The sequence below is a fragment of the Adiantum capillus-veneris genome, chromosome 5, assembly GCF_014529385.1.
Source record: "Adiantum capillus-veneris isolate H3 chromosome 5, ASM1452938v2, whole genome shotgun sequence".
NCBI lineage: Eukaryota > Viridiplantae > Streptophyta > Polypodiopsida > Polypodiales > Pteridaceae > Adiantum > Adiantum capillus-veneris.
In genome coordinates this window covers 59,694,168-59,714,764 of record NC_140935.1, presented here as the reverse complement: position 1 = coordinate 59,714,764, position 20,597 = coordinate 59,694,168, and the positions used below count along the sequence as shown (strand labels likewise).

At 44.6% G+C, this 20,597-nt stretch overlaps 1 protein-coding gene across 1 annotated transcript in view; it reads left to right on the top strand.

Annotated features, from left to right (window-relative positions):
* The window catches only part of LOC147457376 (putative xyloglucan glycosyltransferase 5), a 36,161-nt gene extending 16,611 nt beyond the window's left edge, over positions 1-19,550 (top strand). The window contains exons 2-5 of the mRNA XM_086512267.1: positions 17,183-17,491; positions 17,782-18,072; positions 18,163-18,276; positions 18,370-19,550. Of these exons, the coding sequence (XP_086368393.1) occupies positions 17,183-17,491; positions 17,782-18,072; positions 18,163-18,276; positions 18,370-18,987 (1,332 nt within the window). The 3' untranslated portion in view covers positions 18,988-19,550. The remainder of the gene's footprint in view (positions 1-17,182; positions 17,492-17,781; positions 18,073-18,162; positions 18,277-18,369) is intronic.
* The last annotated feature ends 1,047 nt before the right edge of the window (positions 19,551-20,597 follow it).

Genomic DNA, 20,597 nt, shown 5'->3' with positions numbered 1-20,597 from the left:
TCCTTGGATGAGATTCGACAGTGGCGCCCCATCACCATCCTCAACTCAGCCTACAAAATTCTTGCCAAGGCTCTGAATTTGAGGATCGAGGACTCAGACAGGTTTTGTCAAGGAGCGCAGTATCCTTGACAACATCTTTACTTTTGGGGAGGCTTCTGTCCTAGCGCGGCTCCGAGGTGAGGATCTTGTGATTCTTCTTCTCGATTTTGAGAAGGCCTACGACAAAGTTGATTGGGACTTTTTGGAGGGCACTCTACGCAGGATGGGCTTCTTAGATGCTTGGATCAGAGGGGTGTCAGCTTTATACAGACGGGCACAGAGTCTGGTACTTTTGTCAGGAGGTAGAGGTGATCGTTTCATGCTCACACGTTCGGTTAGACAAGGCTGCCCTCTTGTCCCATTCCTCTTTCTGTTCTATGCTGAGGCGATGAGCAGGTTTTTGGTGTCGCAGCAGGTTGGTCTACAGGGCCTAGCACTCCCTATTCGGGAGATGAGCTATTGGACGCTGAGTTTGTTGACGACTCAGCCTTGTAGTTGGATGGCCAGGAGGCCAACCTTCACAGCTGTGAGCAGGCTCTTGAGACCTTCTGTTGTGCATCTGGCGCACTGATCAACTGGAGAAAGACAGTGGCTTTCTCGGTTGGTAGTGCTTCTGTACCCGATTGGATGCAAGGTGAGGGTTTCAGGTGGATTCCCCCAGGGATTGCAGTTCGGTACTTGGGTTGTTAGTTTGATTTGGACTTGTCTCCCGAGCAGTAGATTGCTCCTCTCCTCTTGTCTATCAGGAGGAAGTTGTTACATTGGAGTTCCGCACGACTTTCTTTGGTTGGTAGAGTTGTAGTGGCCAACCAAGTGGTGTTTGCTACTATGTGGTACATCGCTTCTTGTTGGATCTTCTCGAGTTCTTGTATCAGCCAGGTAGGGAGGCTGATCAGGAACTTCCTTTGGTCAGGGCGTGACACTCAGACAACCCAGGCCAAAGTGGCTTGGCAGGTCATCACTCTTCCTTGTTCATAGGGAGGGCTTGGGATCATAGACCCAGCACAGCAGAGCAAGCCCTTCTTGGGAAGTTCATCATCCGAGGACTTCTTCCAGGTGAGGAGCCCTGGAAGGAGTTTTTGCTATAGCTGCTTCGTGCTAAGGTGCCTCAGGCAGGAGGCCCCTGGTAATCTTTGACCAGATGGATCTTCACTGAGATGCGCAGAGTTGGTTTGAGCAGGAGATTGGAGGACCGCTTCGCTGTTGGTTTGCTTCGATCTTGGGAGCACTTGCACGGAGGAGCGCATGTGACAACCCCTTGTTTGGAACCCCATGGTTAGCACTTAGAGAGGCCACTTGGTTGGTAGTCGGCCTCATGTTTCTTGGGGTTCCATGGCAGCGGGTCCAGCAAGCTCTTTAGGTGACTGGTTACAGTTTTCAAGCTTGTTAGAGGAGCTGCATGGCTTTCAGTTTTTATAGGGCATGAGAGGGGTGCAGAGCATGTGCCAGGACATCTCAGAGGCAGTACCAATTGAGTGGCTCACACCTCTCGAGTCAGCAGTGCCTAGATGGATGGGAGCCTTCACTCGACTGGAGGTTCTCATCTCAGTTCGGGCTTGCTCAGAGACTGTTCCCTCCCTGTTTTTCGAGGTTCAGGGGGAGGGACGCTTACAGCGAATTGCAGTAGAGGCCCCGCAGGTGGCAGAGTGCTATTTTCAGAGGATCCGAGTGGTGGGCATTTGTGGGAGGACTTGTGTCATCGATCCTGACCCAGCTGCTCTTAAGATTGGAAATTGGAGATTGTGGGCTTGGGAGTGCTGTCCACTGGCACGAGTACAGTGGGATCCTGGAGAGTGGCTTTGGAGGGACCCTTTCTCTTCTGCAGACCACCCAGGTGTCCCTTTCTTTCAACACATTGTTCGACTGGGACGTCACATACCGGCAGCACAGAGAGAGGCTCGCCCTGCTGCAGCACCTCATTGGCAGGAGGAGGGTCTCACAGCTCAGTTCTTGGCAGCTTTTTGGGAGAGGTTGTGGGACTCCAGGCAGCCGAGGCGAGTCACTTTGTTTCAGTGGCTGGTCACACACAGAGCTACAGCAGTTGGGAGTTGGCTTGTGCATAGTGGTCTCTCGGTTGCATGCGAAGCTTGTGACCATCTTGTGGAGAGTCAGCGTCACTGTCTTTGGGACTGTCCATTGGCACAGCAGGTGTGGCTTCGTGTTCTTCGGCTGATGCCTGCTCTCTCCACGGCTCGGCAGTACACTTGGGGGGCAGTTGCTTGGTCCACACTCACGGGCCCGACACTTCAAATTGAGCTATCTTCCACCAGCAGGATGATAGTGATGCAGGGGGGGGGGGCGACCTACACTCCAGCCTGCCATAGAGCTTGCTCCACAGGAGTGGTGCAGTGAGAGAGAGAGGAGTGTTGGGAGCTCATTAGTGGCCTGACACTCTGGTTCATTTGGCGGGCCCGTTGCTTCCGCGTCTTTGATGTTCGCCTTGTACCACCGGCAGAGACTGTTCGCTATCTTTGGTTAGAGCTGATCTACCCATTCAGAGGGCAGCTCAAGAGACTTCAGGGCAGCTCCGACCGCATGACGGAGCGGAGAGAGGCCTTCCTTCGACTTTGGCGTCCTGGGCCTTTTTTCACCATGGTCCAGGGTGTACTCAGATCGCACTACCGTCCACTTGTGTGGCTTTCCCCCCTCCCATTTCTTGATTTAGCCTCATTGTACATATGCTGTTTTTTCATTGGGAGAGTCTCCCCATCATGGTTGTTGTAGCCCTCTCTCAAAGAGGTGGTTGTAGCCCTATGGGCAGTTTCATTAACTAATAGAAGGATCTTTTTCTCTAGAAAAAAAAAAGAAAATACCGAAAGGGGCGCCAGTCTTTGGGCCCAATCTCTTTGGGCGTCAAACTACACCGTGCCATGTCGTCTCTCTCTCAGTCTTGTTCAGTTTAGTTCTTTCAGTTTGCTCTCGTGTGTTGTGGTAGATTCTCAGATCGGAGTGTCCAAGTCTGCTATAGTGACTGCTTTGGACAAAGGCATCTGTTAAGGACCCCATTGTACATCTCCATTGCAAGCAGATAAAGGTCCTTCAGCAAACAAAGTTATAACAATAGTAATTCAATACGGCCGAGAGTATAAACCATTTTATTCCTTGTCAAAATGTTGGGTCGGATCTTAGAATCCATTATCTTGGATCAAGAGGTTCACTTCCAACGTCTCTGTTCCAGCCCTGACTCGAGATGCCTAGAGTGGATATTGTCCACAAATCGAAACTAGAGGCAATCTATGAATTAACGGTATGCTCAGCTTCATGGTGGCGCGAAGCCTCAGCTTCAAACGAGGTGTCATACGGAGTTCGACTAGTCATTTTAAGACACTTGAGAGGGAAGAGTCCTACTAATGGATACAATCCTCATGGTATCTCAGCACAAGACCACGTTCAAGACATCCTTTGGATTGTACAAGTATTTGGTGATGCCTTTCGGTCTCACACACGCTCCTGCAACGTTCAACAGTAAGATGGACCGGATTCTAAGGGAGTACAAGCAATTTGTTGGCACCTTCTTTCACGATATCATCGTATTCTCCAAGAATGAAGAAGAACACAAGAAACATCTCTTACAGGTTTTTGGGACACTATGGCAACACAAATTGGTGCTCAACAGGAAAAAGAGTGAGTTTTTCCTCGTAGAGATACATTTTTTGGGTCATGTCGTCTCTACAGAGGGTGTATAGATGGACGTGGCCAAGGTAGAGACCATTCGGAATGGGCTATAACCAAAGAATGTCGATGAAGTTTGAAGCATTTGGGTTTGTGCTCGTATTGCACACAATTCATTTGAAAGTTTGGAGAGATTGCTTTGCGTTTACATAGCCTAACTCAGGAAGGTGTTTCGTTCACTTGGGGACCCTCAAAAATTGCAACGTTCAATACATTGAAAGAGAAGTCGACGACTGGTCTGGTTTTAATATTAACATAATTGAAGAAGCCTTTTTACTCTAATGCTTGTGGTAGCACTCTAGGAGCGGTCTTAATGTAGGAGAGCCATGTCATAGCTTATAAGAGTAGAATGTTCTCTAGATTTGAGAGGGTTGCACATATCTACAAGGAGGAGTTGTTAGCACCAATACACTCTCTAACTTAGTGGAGACATGTCACGTGCACACTTCACTTGTGCTACGTGGACATGCTTTTGCTACGGTCTAGCATTAGTCATTAGCTTAGAATTGAGCTTGGCACCTATGTGAGCCTCTAGCAAGACGAGCATGCCCAGGCCAGTCATAGTTGCATACCTCTTGCACAATAGGTCATTTATTTATAAGCGACTTTTAGAATTCTTTTTAAAAATCGTGAGTTTGTTGGAAAACTTGCCCGACCCAGACTATAATTCTTATAAAAGAAACCCTAGCGTTGGGAGAGAAGAGCAGAGGAGTAGTGCAATAGAGCCTCTCAAGCACAGTGGCTTTCCAACGTTTTTGCCACTCATTGCATCAGGGTTTTGAGCCTTAGTACCTCGCCGTCATCAGCGTCTTTGGACAATCAGCTTTCAGCCCTTAGCCTCACAAATCCACCCCATTCCTCGCAGCACATCTATCAACGTTTTCAGCCCTTGATGACTAGCGTTTTCAGCCCAAGACAGCCAGCGTTTTCATCTTGAAGCGCCATCAAATTGCAGCCTAGTCTCGTCATGGTTGCAAATCCCTTGCCATCGACATCGCTAGTAGATTCCAACATTCAGCCTTAGCGTCGTCGTCGTCGACATCATCGTCGTCACCGTCGTCGACACAGTACCCCATCATCTAGTACCCCTTGTGCCCATAGGGATCCACAGAACCCGTCGTCGTTATCATCGTCGTCGACATAGAACCTCTCAATACCTCAGTACCTCGTGGTACTGGCAGTACCACCAATACCTAGTAGTACCCATCAATAGCATCAATACCCATTAGCATCAGCATCTCAGCATTTAGCATCATTGTATGAGCATTGTGCAAGAATAAAGAAAGTACTTGATCTGGCAACCGAGCAAGGGGGTCCTTGAGGGTTTGGGACCCGACATATCGTGTCTTTTCTCTCTCTCTCTCTCTCTCTCTCTCTCTCTCTCTCTCTCTTTTCATTGAGTCTAGTTCAGTTCTTTCAAGTGAAGTAAATGTCCCTTGTGTTTGTCCGGAGTACTAGTTCCGAGCTAAATCCATAAACACTTCCGCTGCACCTAACAAGACATTACTTGCTTGGGGCAGATTTCACTGTACTTACAAATCATCAGAGTTTGAGATACTTCTTCTCCCAGAAACAACTTTCAAATTAGCAAATGAGACGGGCAAACATTTTGTCTCAATTCCATTTCCACATTGTTCATGTGTTCACGTTCATGATAGAAGAATTTGGTGGCAAATGAATTGTTTTGGACGTCACACGTATCGGCTATCTCGGCCATACGTTTTTGAGGATATGCTTAATCACTATGTGACAAATCTAGTGTGACAGGGAACGAGCGGAACTCGGCCCAAACGGCGTTCTAGACAAGTCCCGTTCCCGAAACGGAGCCGAGGCGGAACACTGTTCCGGAACGGGGTGTAACCGGAACGGAGTTCCAAAAGGGGGAGGAACAAGGCGAGACGCGGGGCGGAATGGGCAAAAGTAGGCGTTTGGGGGCAGAAAAGTAGGCATTTGGGGCAGATTTGGGGCTGTTTGGGGGCAATTTTGGAGTTGGTTTAGGACTAAGCTGCATGGAGGTAATTCAAGCCTTACTTTAGTCGACCGTTTTGCCCCCATTCCTATTTCGGCCCCTCCTCCTCCTCCCCATTCCTGTCCCCTTCTGGACCTTCCCATTCTCGTTCCCCATTCCCGTTTCGGGTAACTATAGACAAATCCTAATTTTGCAGACATCTTTGACTAGATACGAAGTGGGGCAACGACATGCTATACTATCAAGGAAGGTTAATTGATGCGGAAAACACTATTGTGCGTGACACGAGGTTTGAGGAAAAATGTGTTAACGGAGTGCCATAACCCTCCTTTTTGGACTTAGAGGCATTGAGAGTACTTTGAAAGGAGTGGAAAAGTAATTCTATTGGCCTCAGCTTAAGGAGGATGAGGGCGACTTTGTGCACACTTGTTTGGTGTGTCAAAAGGTAAAGTTTGCCACGCACAAATTGAAAGCACTCCGCTTTTACCTATTCCTAACCAACCTGGGGAAAGTATAGCAATGGATTTCATCTTCGAAAGTTCGACCTTTCAAAGACTTGGAATTGACATGATGGTATTTGGATCTCATCGACGACTTCAACAAATAGGCTCACTTCCGGTAAAGAGGACAATAAAAATAGATTATTTGGCCAAAATGTTTGTCTCACAAATTTTGATACTACCTGGCATGCCTACATCTATAGCTTAAGATAGAGACCCTAGATTCACGAGCTTATTTTATAGAGAAGTGTGGGAGAATATGCCTAGGCACTCGGCATAAATTATCATCGTCGTTTCATCCTCAAACAGATGGGCAATTGGAGATAGGCAACTCAGTGCTTTTGGACTTTTTGAAGTCTTCTCTCTCTGATCACAAGAATTATTGGCAGTAGTATTGGCCTCTGGTAGAAATTGCTTACAACAATAGTGTTCACAGGTCTACGAGAAAGATGTCGTTGAGGGTATTAGAGAGGTTCCACTGATTCTCAGCACCAGAGACAAGACTTTTGAAGCAGATCACAATACAAACACGATCTAGGCTTTGCGAAAGTTTCAAGCACGACATTAGAAGGCAACAGCCGCGAGCATCAACGCGACTTGCAATTAAAGAAGAATGATTGGGAGTTACTTCGGTTTGAAAAAGCGTGCATACGAAAGAGGACGGGTAAGGAGAGGTTTTTCCCAAAGCTTAATGTGCAATACTATGGGCCCTTCCAGATACCAAAGAAAAATCAACGATGTATTCTTTCGATTGAAGTTGCAAGATACTTGGAAGATTCATAATCCATTTCATGTGAGTCTTTTGAGACCTTTCAAAGGCGAAGTGCTAGAGGACAGGGAGCCACACGAGCAACCAGAAAAGGAAGAGATTCTCGTTCCACAACAGGCCTTATCGCACAAGGAAAGGAAAGCGAAGGGTAAGTTGGTCGACTCATATTGGGTCAAGTTCAAGAACCATCCAACTCTTGATGCAAAGTTGATGAAGGAGAAGGACTTAATGGTTCCCTCTACAAACACAAGGTGAGACTTGTTGCACGGGGTTTCACAAAGCGACCAGGCGTAGACTTTGTCGGCTAGGTATAGTTAAAGGTTGCAAAAGACCATGCCTGTTGAACTTGACCTTCGGGCATATCAAACAACTAGGAACAAACTCATCCACATCCTTTTTGAGCCTCGGCCAATAGAAAAACCGCTCCACACCTTTCAAGGTTGTGTCTATGCCACTGTGGTCCAAAAAGGTGGACAGTGACACTTTGTCAAAACCTTATTTCTTAACTCTTGTGTAACACACAAGTTCTTCCGCATCAAATAGCCTTCCTTGAGCCAATAGCTCGTAACCACTTCCCCATTCTGCAATCGGTTAAAGATGTCTGCAAAATCCGGATTTGTGGCGTATTGATCTACCATATCCTCGAAGCTGTGATGATGAATTGCCGAAATAGCCAACACCAAAGGCTTACGCGACATTGCATCCGCCACCACATTCTTCTGTCCCTGATCATGGACAATTTGAAAGTGAAAATGTGACAAAATGTTTGCTCATCGCATTTGCTTGTCTGAAAGTTGTTTCTGAGACAAGGAATATCGTAAACGCTGGTGATCAGTGAATAATGTAAAATCGGCTTCGAGTAGAAAGTGTCACCACTGAGTAGAGCATGGATAATTGCCAACAGCTCCTCCTCGTAAATCTCCGCAACCCGTTATGGTCTTGAATACATTCCACTCTCATAGGCCACAACATGGCCTTCTTGCATCAAGACCTCGCTCCCAGACTGCAGCCACATGCATCACAGTATACCTCAAATGGCTTTTGCAAGTCTGGCAAAAGCAACATTGGCTAGTCGTCAACTTCTCCTTGAGAGTCTTGAAGGCTGCAATCTTAGATGATCCCCATGTGAAAGGAACCCCTTTTTGTGTCATAGCATGTAGAGGAGAAGCAATCTCTGCAAACTTTCGAATGAACAGTCGATAGTAAGAACATAAACCCAAAAAACTTCGAACCTCGTGAACATTCTTCAAATCTGGCCAATCTGTGATGGTCTCAACCTTGGCCGGGTCGATTTTGACACCCTCTGCAGAGACGACGTGTTCCAAAAAGTGGATCTCTGGTAGCAGCCACATGCATCACAGTATACCTCAAATGGCTTTTGCAAGTCTGGCAAAAGCAACATTGGCTAGTCGTCAACTTCTCCTTGAGAGTCTTGAAGGTTGCAATCTCAGATGATCCCCATGTGAAAGGAACCCCTTTTTGTGTCATAGCATGTAGAGGAGAAGCAATCTCTGCAAACTTTCGAATGAACAGTCGATAGTAAGAACATAAACCCAAAAAGCTTCGAACCTCGTGAACATTCTTCAAATTTGGCCAATCTGTGATGGTCTCAACCTTGGTCGGGTCGATTTTGACACCCTCTGCAGAGACGACGTGTTCCAAAAAGTGGATCTCCGGTAAGAAAAACTCACTCTTCTTCCCATTCAGTACCAACCGATATTGCCTTAGTGCCTGAAAAACGTGTAACAGATGGTGTCGATGCTTTGCCTCATTCTTGGAGAATACGATTATGTCGACAAAAATGGTGTTTACAAATGATCTATATCTCTCGAAAAATCCTGTTCCTCATCTTGTTGAATGTTGTAGGAGCATTTGTGAGACGAAAAGGCATCACCAAATACTTGTACAATCCAAGGGCGTCCTGAACGCGGTCTTGAGACTTGTATACATCTCCAAGAGCAATTCTGATATGATGATAGCCACTTTTCAGGTCGATTCTAATGAAACAAGTAGAACCGTGTAACTTGTCCAGTATATCATCGATCTAGGGTATTGGAAACCCGTTCTTGATGGTGAATTTATTGAGAGCCTTGTAGTCAATGAACATTCTCCAAAATCCATCTTTCTTAAGAACCAACAACACCGGTGAACAAAACGGTGATGTATTGGGTTGAATCAATCCTTCTTCCAACAATTCTTTCACTTGGTTCATAATCTCTTCATTTTGGGCTCTGCTTACTTTGTAAAGTGGCCGGTTCAGTGGCGTATTGCCTGAAATCAAATCAATATTGTGATCTTCACGATGTTGAAGAGGTAACTCTCCAAGTAAGCCTTCAAAGAAACAGTTAGCCTGAGCTTGCAAAATTCCCGGTCGTTCCTTTTTAAGGTCGGACAAATTTGACATTTTCTTGTCATCTATCTCATTTAAGAAGATCGAGTGAACAAACAGAGTGCATTTCATTAATTTGGAAATGGTCGAAGCCGATACAAGTGGGGCTGACTCGCCCTTCAATTTTACATCAAGTACTATCTCTCTACCTTTTCATTCTTCAAGGTTAATTTTCTCGTCGTGTAGTGGACCACCACATTGTTCTTGTGGAACCGAGGGATTCCTAAAAGGACAACACACCCCTCCAAAGGCATGATATAAAAGTCCTCGTGCCCTAAATACCCTTAACAATGCATCCGAAGTTTGCCTTTGACGGGTATAATGACAACATTCTGTCTAGGTGTCGCTAGAACTGCCTCAGCGGGTGGTCCCTTAACAATGCATCCGAAGTTTGCCTTTGACGGGTATAATGGCAACATTCTGTCTAGGTGTTGCTAGAACTGCCTCAGCGGGTGGTCCCATTTCATCTGGCGTAATTCCAAGTCGAGCCGCCAATTCAGTCGAAATGAAATTGGCCTTGGTTCCTCCATCGAAGAAGATGAGGGCTTCTTGGTCTCGTACTTTGCCCCTCGCTCTACAGAGCTCTGTACTTTCATCCATTTGCTCATGGTCAGTCCCCACGAAATATGCTACCAATCCAGCTTTTGTCTTTCCTTTCTTTGCTCGTTCCTCCGCTGCGATAGAACTCTCCCGCTTGTCCTCTGGCTGTTCTTTTAGTGCCTTGTTAGGGCACCTGGCTAACACATGCCCGTGTTTCCCACAACCGTAAAATTTACCCTCCTTGAAGTATTCGGCTTGTTGCTCTATCAATAGTCGAGGGCATGAAGGTCTCTTCTTCTGTTGCTTTCCCTTCTTTTTGTTACTGTTGTTCGTATCTTGTCCGGTTGGATCTGTGACCAATCTATCTGTAGGGTACGTAAGAGTGCCCCATGCATTGCAAACCCTTGCTTTGCATGTTCCATCAGTTCTTGCACCGACTCGGACTTCTGCACAAACAATAATCCCGTATCTCTTTAGGTAGACCACAACATAATCGCTCTATTTGCTGCTTGAACGTAATTTTCTTGAAAGAAGAGGCCAGTAAGAAAGTGTCCAAAAATATCTGACAATAAGTATCTAGTGTGTCTTGGTCATCCTTAGATGATTCCAAGCTGTTATCACATCTCGCTCATATTCTTGAGTGAGCCATGAGGAAATAAATACTCTTTTGAAGTGAAGCCACTTTATTGGTGCCTCCCTCCATAGAAGCAGGGTATACCACCAAGTCTGTGCGTTCCCCTTGAGGTAGGATGCCACCCTCCGGACTTTGGAATGCTCTGAATGGTGTCCGCCAGAGTATGCAATATTAGATTGATGAATAAAAGCGAGGGCAGTGAGTATCCTTAAAGCTGTACAGGTACCACGCCAGCAGCCAACGCAAATCACGGAACGTCCATACAACGCTGTTGCGTTAGCATCTCTACGCGATTTGGGTGTCCAAGCTTTATTTCAATCTCTAGTGTCACTGTAGGCCCTGTCGGATGGGAACTCATAAGTTGGAACAACTTATAAAATTCTTGGTCTTTATTTTCAAGTCCCTCGGCTAGGCTCTGCAAGTTGCTAGCACTTCTCTGCATCTTTCCATAGGGCCCTTACCTCTCTCTGTGTGGAGTGTGTCATTTAGGTCATGCCACGCCATCACTTTGTGACATCCACTGTCATTATTTGCATCTCACTTGCACATGCATTATAGGTGCAATAGGTGTCTGCGTGTTCACACTGTTGGGTTAAAGGCCCAAATGGCCCCCTTTGTGTATAGTTTTTAAAGGTTATTAATCTTTGGCCAAATTCACATTGAACTTGGCCACTAACTTTAAATTGGTCCTATACTTATAATAAAGGGAAGTGAGGAGCTCAAATCAACTCACTCAAATTTCCCCTTCCAAAATCGTGCGCTACCTCTCTCTCTGTCTTCTTTCGTTCCCTAGCGCCATCAGCTCTGTAGGCCTTCGCCCCTCTTCACGGTACACGCCCTGCACATCTCCGCATGCTCTATCACTTGCACACACTGCCCCTCGCTCATCAATTGGTATCAAAGCCCAATTAGGGTTTGCTCCCAAACCTGCAAACGCTGATTTTCAGCCAAGGAGGTCAAATTTCACGCGAGATTTTGCATTTTCATCGCCAAAGGACTCGTCCCCGGACAATAGAGAGCTCCCGGCAAGCCAAATTGACCTAAAACAGGCTGAAATTAAGTAAAAAGCAGCAAATTACAGGTTATGACAGCAAAATACAGGTTTTGCAAATCATGTATTAAGGTGTGGGAACATCTTTGCTAGGTCCCCGCTACCCGAAAACATCGAAATTACCGAAAAACAGGTCCCAAAACAGGTTTACGTAGGTTTTTTCAAGTGTTTTTATGATGCGACTACATTGGGGAAAGTGCAAATTGATGCAATCTACGCACGTTTGACAAGTTTTGGCTATGTATGACCATTTGTGGCTCAATTTCGTACAATTTGATGCTACAAATTGGGGCTTTTGCTCATACATGCATTGTTGTTTTTGAGCACAAATTCGCTCGCTGAAATTTCCTGCGCATAAATTTCAGAAATTGTTTTTTGTGCCTAAATCGACCTATTTTGCCCCAAATTGCTCCTGTGACCATTGGAACTGTAGTGCACACCTCTGTGAGGCTATACTCCGGTTTTTGTGCATTTTGTCCAAAAATTCAACGTATTAGCTCTCTTATTCGTGCAACTATGGCCTCATCTTCTTCGGATGTGAAGAATCTCTTCGAGGTTAGGAGGTTCAATGGAATAGGTTTCGACCTTTGGAAAGACATGATCCAGGGAATCCTATTTCTTAAGGATTGTGAAGGGGCACTTGAACAGGTAAAGCCACAGAATATGACGGATGAAGCATGGGTTAGCCTGAACAGGAAGGCTGTTACATACATTAAAATGGCCATGACCGATGAGACAGTCATTGATGTGAAAGGTCTCACAAGTGCTTTTGATATGTGGAAGAAGTTAAAGGGAATGTATGAGAATACAACGCCTGTCAACCAAGTGCATTTGATGCGAAAACTTGTTGGTATGCAACTAGATGAGTCCAAAGAGCGCGGGAGAGCACTTGTCATTATTCGTAGGTACTTTGTCGCAGTTACAGGATTCAGGCTTGCCTCCTTTCGATGATAAGCTGAAAGCTATCTTCTTGCTTATGACCTTATCTGAGTCATGGGAAACATTGGTGGTTTCATTGTCCAATAACCCCAATTTGACCTTTGATGGTGTTAGGGGTTCTATCTTGAATGAGGAAATCAGGAGGAAAGCAAGTGGAGAGGAAGGCAGCTCTGCCAACATGGTTAGAGGCAGGACAGAGAAGAATGTTGTCTATGCACAAAGGAGTAAGAGTAAGAGTAATTAAAGGGGAAATGCCAGCAAAGGCAAGGGTGATGTGACTTGCTATCAGTGTGGCAGGAAAGGTCACAAGAAACCTGATTGCAGGTACTATAAAGCCGAGTTAGAACGGAAAAAGAATGGCGGAGACAAAAAGAAAGAGAAGAAGGAAGTCAAGACAGATGCACAGGATAGCTCAAAGGACAAAGAGAAGGCCAGTGTGGCTTCTAGTGTTGTGATTGAGGAGCTGTCAGATGTAGAGGACATCTTGTGTGCCACTTTGTCAGATGATGATGCTTATGACCTTGATGCCTCTCTTAATGTTCATTCACAGGACATGCATATCACGAAGAGTGATCTTATTGATGCTTTGTTGACTGTCAATGATGCATTATCCCAGACTTGGATAGTTGATTCCGGTGCTTCATTACATGTGACTCCTATCAAGGAGTGTTTCTCTACTTTTGATGCAGGCAAGCATGGCCATGTATACCTTGGAAACAATCATGCATGTTCCATTGAGGGTATTGGCACTGTGCATCTCTCCATAGATGGCACAAATGAGCTTCTCTTGCATGATGTTAGACATGTGCCAGGAATCAAGAAGAGTTGGCTTTTTGTTGGTCATATGGATATGCATGGTTACAGCATCTTGTTTGAGAGAGGATCATGGAAAATGACTAAAGGCTCAAGGCTGATTGTAAAGGGCACAAAGAAAGGGACACTTTATTGCATGCATGGAAAGGCCCTGTTGGGCAAGTTTATTGCATTGGCTGAAATTAACTCTCACATGGAGTTGTGGCACAAGAGGCTTGGCCATATGAGCCAAAAGGGCATTTCTAAGCTTTGTACTTTGAACAAACTTGATGCTAAAGGCACAAAGCTTGGCTTTTGTAATGAATGTCAATATGGCAAGCAAGTAAAGCGTTCTTATTACTCTGGTGTCTCTCGTAAATCTTGTGTGCTTGATCTTGTACATTGTGATGTATGTAGCATGCCTTCTAAGTCTATGGGAGGTGCATGCTATTTTGTCTCCTTTGTTGATGATCATTCTAGGAAAATTTGGGTTTATTTGCTTAAATCTAAGGATGAAGCCTTTGCTGCGTTTAAGAAATTTCATGCATTTATGACCGCCCAAACAGGTAGAAAACTAAAATGCTTGCGTACGGACAATGGGGAGTTCACAAGTGCTGAATTTAACAAATTTTGTGAAGATTTGGGCATTAAGAGGGAGCTTACTGTGCCATACAGCCCCTCTTCTAATGGTGTGGCTGAAAGATTCAATAGGACACTTTGTGAGAGGGTGAGATGCATGCTGTCCACAACTAACTCTCTCATGGATTTTGGGGAGAAACTTTGAAAACTGCAGTGCATATATGCAATCGACCCCCTCACATGTCTTTGAAAGGTGACATCCCTGAAGATGTTTGGTCTGGCAAGCCTGCTTCATATGATCACTTACACATTTTTGGTTGCGAAGCTTTTGTGCATGTTAGACCCGAGTTAAAGAACAAACTAGATGCCAAGTCCATTAAAGGCCTTTTCATGGTATATGGTGAAGAAGGCGAAATGGGCTACATGATTTGGTTACCTCAGCTCAAAAGGGTTGTACGCAGCCGGGATGTTGTTTTTAATGAGGCAAGGCTGCTACAAAACAATTGTGCCTCAAAGCACTACTATAAAAGGGTCAAATTTCAGCATGACTAGCCACTTGTTAGGCCTATTTTTGACCCTCAGGATACACCACATATGGCTGAAAATGTAGATGATCCAGTGGTGTTTGAGCCAGATGATGTTGGGCAGCAAATTGAGGCTCCTGAAGGGCATTTGCAGCCACGAAACAATGCTGAAAATGGTGCTGAAAATGATGTACAGCAGCCCATTGTTGATTATTTTATCATGCCACCTGATGTAGACCCATTACCGGATAATGTGGATCATTGGGTGAGGCGGTCAACTTGTCAAAGATGGCCTGTGAGTAGATATGATCCCTCTTTGCATTACATTATGTTGACAGATGAGGGAGAGCCTCTTACGTATAAAGAGGCAAAGACATGTGAGCACAACGACAAGTGGGAGCTTGCTATGCAGGAAGAGTGGAATTGCCCAAAGGCAGGAAGGCTATTGCTAACAAATGGGTGTATAAAATCAAGACAGTTGATGCAAAACCCAAGTATAAGGCAAGACTAGTTGCAAAGGGATATGTTCAAACCAAGGGCATAGACTTTCGGGAAGTGTTCTCTCCTGTTGTGAAGATGACCACTTTGCGTGTACTGTTTGCCATAGTGGCTGCTCTTGATTTGGAAATGGACCAAATGGATGTACATACCGCTTTCTTGCATGGTGACGTGGAGGAAGAGATTTACATGAAGCAACCTGAGGGTTTTGTTATTCCTGGCAAGGAACATTTGGTATGTATGCTCAATAGAAGCTTGTATGGGTTGAAACAATCATGTAGACAATGGTACAAGAAGTTTGACCGCTTCATGCTTAAACATGGTTACAAAAGAAGCCATGCAGACCATTGTTTGTATACCAAACGTGATGAGGATGGCAGCCCATGTAGATGATATATTGATAGCTGCAAAGAAAAGAAGCACTGTTGATGCTCTTAAAGGGTAGTTGAAATCTGCATTTTCAATGAAAAACCTTGGGGCAGCTGAACATATACTTGGAGTGCGTGTTACAAGGCAAAGGGACCAACGCATATTGTATTTGTCGCAAGAAAAGTACATTGAAAAGGTGCTGGACAGATTTAACATGGCTGAAGCAAAGCCTCTTGGTGTGCCATTACAACCATATGTCAAAATCTCAAAAGATGATTGCCCCAAGTCAAAGGAAGAAGCCAATGACATGCAAAGTGTGCCTTACGCTTCAGCTTGTGGTTCACTTATGTATGCTATGGTTGCTACTAGGCTTGACATAGCCCATGCAGTGGGAGTTGTGAGCCGGTTTATGGCTAATCTAGGCAGGTTGCACTGGGATGTAGTAAAGTCCATTATGAGGTACTTGAAAGGGACTAAAAACAAATGCCTCTGCTATGGTAAAGGACCATTGGAGTTGAAGGGATTTTGTGACTCTGACATGGCTGGTGATGTGGACACACACGGAAATCCACAAGTGGCTATGTGTTTACTCTTGCGGGAGGTGCTGTTTCATGGTGTTCTAGATTGCAAAAGATCGTTGCATTGTCTACTACAGAGGCTGAATATATTTTAGCCACTGAGGCTTCTAAAGAAGCTATTTGGTTAGCACGCCTATGCAGTGAGTTTGGTTTGCCTGCCAAGGCACCTATGCTTGGTTGTGATAACTAGAGTGCTATATGTCTGGCAAAGAATGCGATGTTTCATGCACGCACAAAACATATTGATGTGCGGTATCACTTCATTCGAGAAGTGCTTGAGGATGGCCTTATTACATTGGTTAAGGTCCATACATCACAAAATCCAGCAGATGCTCTCACTAAGTGCTTATCCAAAGCACAACATCATCTATGCATACAGATGGTGGGAGTCATGTAGCTTAAAGGCGCCATTTATGCCTTTAAGTGGGAGGTTGTTGGGTTAAAGGCCCAAATGGCCCCCTTTGTGTATAGTTTTTAAAGGTTATCAACCTTTGGCCAAGTTCACATTGAACTTGGCCACTAACTTTAAATTGGTCCTATACTTATAATAAAGGGAAGTGAGAGCCCAAATCAACTCACTCAAATTTCCCCTTCCAAAATCGTGCGCTACCTCTCTCTCTCTCTCTTCTTTCGTTCCCTAGCGCCATCAGGTGTGCAGGCCTTCGCCCCTCTTCAAGGTACACGCCCTGCACATCTCGGCATGCTCTATCACTTGCACACACCGCCGCTCGCTCATCACACACTGTGTGTGGAGATGATGACGAGGCTCTGATGTGTTAAATGGAAGGCTGCTTTGATATGCTTTGGGCTAGAAGTGCTGAGTGTAATATGTGGCTGGTGCTCCGCTGAATCAACCTCCGACCCATTAAATGTGACTCTTAAGCTGGCCAAGTCCTCATAGCATGTCACATATCTACATGCAGATATAAAGGTGGCTGGAGCTTGGTGAAGACCTTGTGTTTTAATTGAAGAAGTTGATCTCAACAACAATGTGTCATTTTCATGAGGCAAGGCTGAGGTGTGTCTGTTGATCTCTCGTTGGTGTGAGTTTGTGCCAACTCACTTCGTTTTCTCTTGTTTTCATCACAATGGTGCTGTGTTTGCAGAATTGATTCATATTGGAATGGTCATAAATTGTGCATTTCCAGCCATGGTGTGTGAATGAGCATACCATTGCTGCATGCATGTTTGTCCTGTCCTATTCAAATAATGTCAATTCATTTATGGCCTACATGGCTGAGTCTGAGAGAGGGAGATGTTTTTTTTGGGGGTGGGGATCTATTTTTTATACTGAATTTCAATTGTTATGTTAATGTCTGCATATTTGTTGGTATATTCAGGTTTACCAGCAATCAATAGCCGCAGCTGCTCATCTCGATTGGCCGAAAGGAAAAATCCTTATTCAAGTACTGGACGATTCAGACGATATTGAAGTGCAAGACCTTATTAAAAGTGAAGTGCAAAAATGGCAACAGAATGGCATGCGGATAGTTTATCAGCACCGTGTTGTTCGAACTGGTTACAAGGCAGGGAATCTGAAGGCTGCCATGAACTGTGACTATGTGAAAGACTATGAGTTTGTTGCTATTTTTGATGCAGATTTCCAGCCTCAGCCAGACTTTTTGAAGCGAACTGTCATCCATTTCAAGGTTTGGACTTAAGACTTTTGCTTGTTTTCATAAGCTTTATGATATAAGTTGTCAAATTTTCTGTACAAGCAAGCGATTTCATTTCTCTCCTTGATGTTTTAGTTTTGGGGTTTCCTATGTGGTTTGTGGTATTGTCTTAGTAGTTTCTTGTGAATACTTGTATCTTTCACATTTGTAGGCTGAGATCTTTCTAGCCTAATGAGATATATACTTAGGTGAACTTATTTTTTGCTGCACTTGCTTCTCAGCGAAAAGTGGTCTTGAATTGTGTCTAAATTATGTTTTGAAAGGGCAATGATGAGCTGGGTCTCGTGCAAGCAAGGTGGATTTTTGTCAATAGAGATGAAAATCTCCTGACACGGCTTCAGGACATCAATTTGTGCTATCATTTTGAAGTAGAACAGCAAGTAAACGGTGTTTTCCTCAACTTTTTTGGGTTCAATGGGACTGCTGGGGTATGGAGGATAAAAGCTTTGGAGGAATCTGGAGGATGGCTAGAGCGGACAACTGTGGAGGATATGGATATAGCTGTCAGAGCCCATCTATGTGGCTGGAAATTCATATTTCTCAATGATGTCAAGGTTCAACCTTTATTATCTTATGCTTGAGGACATGTCAATTGCAAACATTTCCCAGTTTTGGCTTTGCTAATTTAAAGCTCCCATGTGCAGTGTGTTTGTGAGCTGCCAGAATCTTTTGAGACATACCGGAAACAACAGCATCGGTGGCACTCCGGTCCAATGCAACTGTTTCGCTTATGCCTTCCTCACATTGTATCGTCGAAGGTGATGTAGCATTGTTGCACTTATCCTGTTGCTCTTGCAGTCGCAGATTAAAATGTTTTTCAATTGTTGTAATGCTATGAATTTGTTTTTCAGATCTCCAAGGGCAAGAAAGCAAACTTGATTTTTCTCTTCTTTCTACTTCGAAAGCTGATCTTACCTTTTTATTCTTTCACACTTTTCTGCATTATACTTCCAATGACCATGTTTATACCAGAAGCCCAATTACCTGCTTGGGTTGTCTGTTATGTTCCTGCATTGATGTCCTTCTTAAACATCATGCCTGCACCCAAGTCATTCCCTTTTATTGTGCCCTATCTTCTATTTGAGAATACCATGTCAGTGACCAAGTTCAATGCTATGATTTCTGGGTTATTCCAGCTTGGAAGTGCTTATGAGTGGGTTGTGACAAAGAAAGTCGGGCGGGCATCGGAGACGGATCTTGCTGGCATTGGCCAACTGACAGAGCAGGAAGAAGGGTTGGCCACCACAGAGCAAGAACTTCCTGTGCCCAAATTGGCTGACCCTCTACAGCCACATAAAAAAAAGGTGAATCGAATTTATCGTAAAGAGCTAGCACTCGCTCTCCTTCTCTTGACTGCATCAGCTAGAAGCTTATTATCTGTGCAAGGTATTCATTTCTACTTCTTGTTATTCCAAGGGATTGCTTTTCTTGTAGTTGGCCTTGATCTGATTGGTGAGCAAGTCAGTTGATCCTGAAACAAGGCTAAAGACCATCAGTTTCTGTGGGTTGACGTCATTATCACTCTTGATATGAGTTGCTTAAAATGCCACTGAATGGGCTACAAAGTAGCTTCTTGCAGTGTGTGGAGGAGGAAATGGGAGTTATAATTTCCCCCCGGCCGCGCAGGAAAGGGGGAAGGGGGGGGGAGGTTGGAGATCAAGTGTAGAGCTTGCTTGCATTTCAAGTACCAGACTACCTCACCATTGCTTCAATTTCTCTGAAGTATGTACCTTCATTCTTTTGGCCTGAATAATTGTTCAGGTCCTCTTATCATGATTTTTTTTTTGTCCTTTGAATGTGGATGGTGGTGCATTGTATCATTTTCTGGGGCATTATGAAGGCCAGTGACATGAACACACTGATCTATGACGGGAACACACGTGGTTTTAGCACAGTATGGAAATCTCCGGTTCTAGAAGGATTTTACTCAATTTGCTTGGGCTTGCATTTATTCTATTCAAATCAAGGCTGAAATGTATCATTAAAGAGCTTTCACTGCAAGCAATCAGAAGATCGTAGTTGACTGTCTGAATGTCAATGGCAGCCGACAATGTTTCTAGCTGCTTTGGGTATTTTTCTGTGGAGAGACAACATGCATTCCTTGTTATGTTGGTGGGAGTTCTTCTGCATTCTGCATTCACCTCCTACTTTTAAATCATAATAATTTGCCCTCGTGTGCTCAGATAGGCACATGTGCATGCATTAATATCGTGTATGCCGGGCAGTTCAAAGTCCCAAAGCAGTTTCATGATACAAAAGTTGTTATTGTGGATTGCACAAGACCGTTCTGCATAAAGGGCATAGCAAGGTGTTCTAATAGACTAATAATGAAATTCTCATACTGCCTGGTCACTCGATAGTTTTACACCCAGCACTCTCTTCCACTATAACTCTTGTATTTCCTATCGCACCATGTCAAGTACAGAAAGTGGGTATGGGTTGCAGCCATGTGGGAAAAAATTCTTGAAGAGCCACCTTTGTCAATGAAGTTTTCCCTGGATGGTATGGTAATGGCATGCCTTTTCCTCTTCACTTTCCAAGACCTTTGTATAGCTGAGAATTGTACCGTTAGCTTAGCTGGACAACGAGCGCTGGCATTCCTTCATTACCCAGGATTACTTTTGCTTGACACGAGCATTAACTAGGCTATGTTTCTTGCAAGGTAAACTTAATAGCCTATTTTGCAGGGTCTCTCCTGTGAGGTAACCCATTTAGCACCTTATCCATTGCTCTCTCTCTCTCTCTCTCTCTCTCTCCCTCTCTCTCTCTGTCTCTCTCTCTCTCTCTTTTCTCGCATCCCCACTCGAGATAAACATTGCCTGATGCATCTTTGAGGTCTTTTGGGATGCTCCTAAGATGTTACAATCTCTCTCTCTCTCTCTCTCTCTCTCTCTCTCTCTCTCTCTCTCTCTCTCTCTCAGCATTGACGCTGGAAAAATGCAGCACCTCTATGGTTCAGAATAAGAACCAATTTCACATGCAATTGTGCATCTCAGACGAAAAGTTAAATTAACTGAATAATCTAGTAAGTGCATTTAATGTAAGCACACGCCAAAAGCTTTTGCAGGGTCTATTCTAC